This window comes from Corylus avellana, chromosome ca2 (assembly GCF_901000735.1).
Source record: "Corylus avellana chromosome ca2, CavTom2PMs-1.0".
Classification (NCBI taxonomy): domain Eukaryota; kingdom Viridiplantae; phylum Streptophyta; class Magnoliopsida; order Fagales; family Betulaceae; genus Corylus; species Corylus avellana.
The window spans coordinates 38,712,419-38,719,114 of NC_081542.1; the positions used below are offsets into that span (position 1 = coordinate 38,712,419).

At 35.3% G+C, this 6,696-nt stretch overlaps 1 protein-coding gene across 1 annotated transcript; it reads right to left on the reverse strand.

Moving 5' to 3' along the window:
• Positions 1–415: 415 nt before the first annotated feature.
• Positions 416–6,444, reverse strand: LOC132172166 (uncharacterized). Its single transcript, XM_059583616.1, has 7 exons — positions 6,186–6,444; positions 3,910–4,349; positions 3,645–3,721; positions 3,514–3,550; positions 2,618–2,837; positions 1,207–1,651; positions 416–916 (listed from the first exon to the last, which is right to left on the reverse strand). Exons 2-7 carry the CDS (start codon positions 4,265–4,267, stop codon positions 764–766), a joined length of 1,290 nt encoding a protein of 429 aa, XP_059439599.1. The 5' UTR covers positions 4,268–4,349; positions 6,186–6,444; the 3' UTR covers positions 416–763.
• Between the last annotated feature and the right edge of the window lie 252 nt (positions 6,445–6,696).

A 6,696-nucleotide genomic window follows, 5' to 3' on the forward strand; every position in this document is an offset into this window, starting at 1 on the left:
GCCAATTGGAGTTCCGAGGAAAGGAAATCTTATAGAAGAATTGTGCCAGATGTTCTGGAAAGGGCTACTGCGGTAGAAGTCAAGTGGGTCGCTTGTCGTGTACAAGGAAGAGTAGATTGCAAAGGTTTTATAATTCTTCTTGTATTCCCTATTCTTCTTATAGTGGATTGATTTCTTGGGTTTGGCTGCCCCGGAGAGGTTTTACATTTAGAGAGTTCTCTAAATGGTTTCCTCTTCGTAACCAAATATCTGTGTTCTTGATTTTCATTACATATCTGTATTTGGTTGATTATTGATTGTTAGGTTATATCTTATTCCGCTTAATATTTGTGAATCACCTAGACATTTGAATAGGTGTCGTTTGGAGTCGTTTTAGAATTTTCATATGTCTTATATATCCAGATAAAAATTGGAAGAAATGGGAGCTTTTTAAATTGGAGTTGAGCAATAACAGCAAACTTATATCTGTGAAAGAACATGTGTAGACAAAGAATCAATCAGTTTCCTTTACGGAGATCTGATGAAATAGTAGTCAAGGAATTACCGAAAGCATTTATATGCTTCTAAATCTAATGGCTTAAAGACAAGCACTTAGAATGATCTCACTCCTATGGCGATTTTTGTTTTTTTACATGGTCGAATCCTAAGCACTCACTCTCAATTTGGCCTTGTCGCATATGTTGCACCAAATTTTTTGTGTCTGTACGTAATGATCTGTATGAGTGTGTAACTAGATTGTGCAAGTTTCCTTGACATTTATCAGCTAAGAAAGAGAAAGCTTAGTGCTAATTTCATGTGTTCCTTCTCCATGAATACCCTCATCATCATCATCATCGTCTTCCCCAACTCTCTGGCTAAGTCTTAGCTGAAGATCCGGAAACCCTTCTTTGCCCTTCAATATTTTCTCTTCATTCAACTGCATTTTAAAGAGAAATAAGTAAAATTAATAAAAGCATAGAAGAAGAAAAATAAATAGCTTTTATGGTGAAAAAACAAAAAAGGAGCTGAAATAATGTTTGTAGTTAGGGATTAAATCTCAAAACTACTCATATTCTGATATCCGCACGGATATGTTCAGATAGCAAATATGGTATCCGCTCGTCTGAAGTAATCCATGTGAACGGGTGGATAGCAGTTGGAGGATGGTTATTAACTACCCACCTGACCACCCTTAGCCAAACCATATTTCTCGAATTAAAAAGTTACCTCAATCCGAAATGGGGGCTGAAACTCTGGTTTGAAGCAATTGGAATTGCTGACAACATCATCTGTGGTTGATTGCATTTGTCTAACCTTTGTCTTGTTTAGAAGGTTCCATTGATCAGTGGGTCTGGTATTGTAGGTATCCCCAACGAACTTGGTCCCATCATTAACCCACGTAATATTAGCCGAAGGAGCCATTTTTACTTTCCATGGACCACTAATCATTTCGAATGGAGGCCATCTCTTTTCCTCAAGAAATCGGCTAGGTCTAATGGGCCCTATTCGCACGCCTGTATCCAATGGATGTGTTTGGTTTGAAGCTGATAACTTGCTTTGATTTTGGAAGGTTGTTGAGCTGATCAACCCTTTGTCTCTTCCAAGATCTTTGCTTATTAGATAACTTGGCCTTGTTATTGCATGCTGATTAGTTGGCCAGTACTGCTGCTGCCTATTAATATGTGAGAGAGAGAGAGAAACATGAATACGAAGTAGTACTAGGGTTTTGTTTTGTTTTGTTTTTTTGGTTAATTACTTTTTTAGTATTTAGGTTTTCAGGTTTTTATTTTTTTCCATCTAGGTTTCAATTTGTACAACAAATGATACTTGACTTATGGGTAACTACCAATTTAGTACCTCCGACACCATTCTGTCAACCAAACTAATGAACTACTATAAGAGTAGTTTTGGCCATCCCCTACAACCTGTATGAGGTGGTCAAATGACTCCTAAGACCCTCAAACACCCCCAATAGCCTAAAGGGGTGGCTGAAACCACCCCCAATAGCCTAAAAGGGGGTGGCCGAAACCAACCCCAAAGGCCTTGGGGTTGGCTAGCTACCCTCTAGAGCCCATGGGGGTGGTCGAACCACCCCCAGCCCTGCCCCAGGGCACAGTCGAAACCACTCCTATTGTAGTTCGTTAGTTTGTTAGACATAATAGTGACTGAGGTACTAAATTGGCATTTACCCATATGTCAGGTACTATCTATGATACGAATTAAAACCTAGGTGAAAAATAATAAAAATGTAAAAACTTAGGTGCTAAAAAGATAATTAACCCTTGTTTTTTATGCAATACCAATTGAACAAGTGAGGGGAGAAATGACACTATTAGAGCTGAATATGAGAGACTAGTTCAGAAGTGGGATCCACAAAAGTACTATATTTATACAATTGTTAACTGAAAGAGGACCCGGAATACTTGAAAACTCATTTATCTCCCGGTACTTGGCCGATGTGGAACGAGCCACATCTTATTCACTAGGATATTATTAAGTGGGGAAATTAAGCTCTTCTTATTAACTTGGAAGAGTAAATATGGCCAACTTCTGCCTTAATAGCCATAACTCAACAGTAAGGGAGTAGGTGATTATATGCAGTGAGGTGGGAAATTTATTAGAAGTTAATGTTAGTTACCTTGGAAAGCTAGATTTCACATCTAACGGTAGTTGGGAGAGTGAAGAGTGTAAAATACCATGAGCAACATTATACTCATCATGATGATCAGAATGTCTTGCTAGAACTATTCCACCATTCTCCATTCTGAATTTTTGATGAATACTCGTTAATGTTTGGTGCGACATGCTTTGAATATGATTTCTTCCAGCTTGCAATGGTCTGTATGTTTGACCTAGTACTGAACAAAAACATAAAAAAGACACAATTTTCATGAGTTATAGAACTATATATATATATGCTTAATTTTCGTAAATTTCCTTTTATTGTCCATTTAAGGAGACAACATATATATAGAAAAAGTGGCATGGTTCCTCCATAGCGACAAGAACATACTAAGCATAAAAACCCGTTTTGAATTATTTGAAGGTTATTTGGTAATTCTTTTAAACTACCTGATAAGTTTTAGCACTAGGAAACATCTATATCACAAGTACTTCTGATAAAAAAATTGCAATGTTGCCTTGGTTAATTATAGGTAACATGGAGCTGTAGGATTTTCTTAGTTTTGATAATTAATTCGTATTATTTCTTTCTTTTTCTAGATTTATCATGCACTTCTAATTTACAAGTTTATGTATATACTGTTAGAATATTAATTAAATGATTAAATTCACTCATTCTTAACTATATCAACTTAAACTTTTTGGTTAAGTGGTGATTTAACAAGATATTAGTATCAAAAGTTATGAGTTCAAACCCTAATTCACTCCCACGTACACGTCTCTACAAATCTTTCTGTATCCAATGTTTTCTCTTCAAACTTAAAAGTTGTAGACCTCTTAATTTGTTTCCTCTAGATAATCACAATTATATATGCCATAACATATCATAAGCTAAATATCAAGAAACTTCACCTTGCCCGGCCTCATCAAGCTTCTTACTTCTGTACATCTGAAAAAATGAATATCCCAAATTAGTAAACGAGAAGTAGCAAAAACAAATTAGGGATATGATCATATATAATTAATCAACCCGTTTGCTGTACCTGCAAGTGACTCTTTACATGGGCAATACTAAGTCCTCTAACGTTCATTAGCTGAAGAACTAATTTGGGAGTTGCTCCTACACCAATCCAGATGAGTATTAAGTAAATAGATAGGGGAAAATATAACTCTTGTCCTCTATCAACATCTCATAGAGGGGAGCAAAGAAGGTATATATTACGAATATTATTTTCACTGCTATGTTATTTCAGTTATATGACAATCGTATAACAGTTTACTAAATAGTATTTTATGATTGAAACTCACGCTCTTGTCCACCGAGCCTTTCAACAGCATGAACAAAAGAGAGATGGAGGTCGGGAGTCCAGCGAAGCCGAGGCATTTTCGATCTAACGTATTGCCTAACTCTTGCTGCCCTTTCATTTCCTTCACCTTCACCAGAGCCTTCATTATTGGCTGAATTTCCATCTGTTCTTTTGTCATCATCCTCAACGCTTTGCTCAGCTACATCTGCGATATTATCATCCTCTTGACTGCTGGCTTCTTCATTTAAGTCAAAAGATGAGCACCTTTGTGAAGACACCACAGATGCATTTTCAGCCTGTTCCTCATGATCACTCCTGTCACTCTTTTCTTCATAATACACCTCCACTCCTTCTGTCATAGCTCTAGCTACCTGCTTTGATCTTCTTTATATCACCTCCCAAAATTGAGTTCTTCCTTCTTCAGTTATAATAGTGCTGAAACTAAAAAGAAAAAAAGGAGTTGAAATGATGTAAAAATATTGTTTTTCATGGAAAAGGAAAGACAAATATAAAATTTGTAAGTACAAATTAATATGCATATACATATAGATATACATATTTATGTATCTATATAAATAAATCTTGGAAGAGTGCTTTGTGCTGTCTATTTATTTAAATCTGTTCTTGAAGAGTAAAGGTCACCATACCCAAGATATTGTTGTTCTCATAAATGGATTTCTATTTGCCTTATTCCTTTTTTTCTTTTTTAAATCCCGAATAAATTATACTTTGAACTTTAAAATTTCTTTTTGTTCTTGAAATATTAACATACATATCAACCGCAACAACTTAATAATGAATTGAAGTTAAATCTGAAGCGTTGAAAAAACTACAACACACGCTTTAATTTTTTTACAGTATCGGAGCCCAATCGTTTCAGTAGCTAGTACTCTCTTACACATGCAATGATTTAAAGTTCTTTAATTAATTACCCCAAGTCTTTGATCTTAGAGGACATTATTTTAGTTGCAGGAGACATTTAATATTTGAATCCAAGACATAAGCTGTCTCATCAACCATTATAAATGGAAGTAGTTTTGGATTTAAAGAAATTAAATTGAGAGAATGGTACCAATTTAATAAGTATTTTCAATGCACAGACTAAAACTAGTCTCTTTTCTACTCCCAGATCATCCAAGTAGCTAGCTATGGTGCCAACACAGAAATACACATTCACTCACACGCACATGTACAGACTAAAGAGATGACTATTCAGTTGACGTACTCTGACAAATTCACCCCAAGAACTCTGTGTTCGATCAGGAGATGAAAATGGAAGAAAAGGGGGGGGGAATTAATTGGGGAGCTAAAAGATTTTACATGAATCACTAGTTATTCTGCAAATGACTAGGTCAGATGCCCTTATAGTATTACAGTTTAATAAATTATCAAGTTTACGAAGATGCAACTTCTAAGGTTATCAAATATTGGTAATTGAAAATTAACATTTTTCAATCATATTAGTATTTTCAGTAACATAGTGAACATTGGAAAGCCAGAATTCTACTCCGATCTAATTAAAAAAAAAAAAAAAAAAAAAGAGAGAGAGAGAGAGAGAAAACAATATTTTATGTTCATCAGTGCATGGTATTTTTCAATATTTAGAGCACGTGCGATCAAATGGGTCCATGTGATCAGATGGCGAAGCAAATATTTGTCTATTTAAAAAACAAGGTTGCTAGTTTTTCCATTGATTCTTTCTTCAGAAAATGGTCATTTAATGGAGAGGCAAAGGAATAGTACTGTTGAAGTAGCTGTTTAATGTAAAATAGATAACTCGATTTTTCAAGCTTAATTAATTTCTCTAAGATTATAGATTTTAGGTCATGAGAAAAAGCAAAGAATTTAAAAACTTAAGTACTAATTAATGGTTCTTTCAAGAACTCCAGCCAAGTATTAGTAGTTGGCAGACTAATTAATCATGTTTCATTACTTCCAATCGAAAACTCTTATGCAATCAGGGAAAAACTCAGAAAAGATAAATGATATTAGAAATGAAAATCAACCAAAAGCTGAGGAGAAATTTGTGAATATCGAAATTTGTAGAAATTAAGGTATAACCCATGATGACTTGTATTGATGATAGAGATTTGGTTGTATTGTTGTTAGCAGCTGGTGTAGGAAGCTTTGGATTAGATGCTGCTGTTCTAGCTTAGTTGCTTCATTTGTCCAAAAAAAAAAAAAAAAACACAATACATAAAGCATAAGATCTTGAGTTCATCTTTAGCATTAACTAGCAGAAAGATATTTTCAAATTTCTTTTTGCTAAATACAAACCATTGATGATGATGATGATGAAGATGCTGCCTCAGCTTTCCCCCTAGCTTCCATGTCGCCAATCACCGATACGATCAAACGAATTTCCGAGCTGATCCTTGAATATATACCATACCTCCTATGCTGCAAGCTTTTCTAAGGAAGTTGGACAGATGATGATGATCATATGGTAGAGAGAGTGAGAGACAGAGAGAGAAGAAGAAGAAGAAGGTTTTTGGTTCCTAGTTGATTTAGGGATGTTTTTTGGTTTCATCCAGGAGAGGAATTATGATATATTCTAAGACTGAATTGTCTTTTTTTATTAAGAAAATCAACGATATTCAGACACAGCCCCTTGTGGTCTTTAAATTGCAATAATACTCACATTATGGATACAGATGCGACTGGTCCCTTTGGCTGTTGGAAATCATGTGATTTCTCCCACCCTTTTCTTCTTCCCCCCTCCTTTGACAGTTGTCCCTGTAAAATCTCTCTCTCTCTCTCTCTCTCTCTCTCTCTCTCGTGATTATCT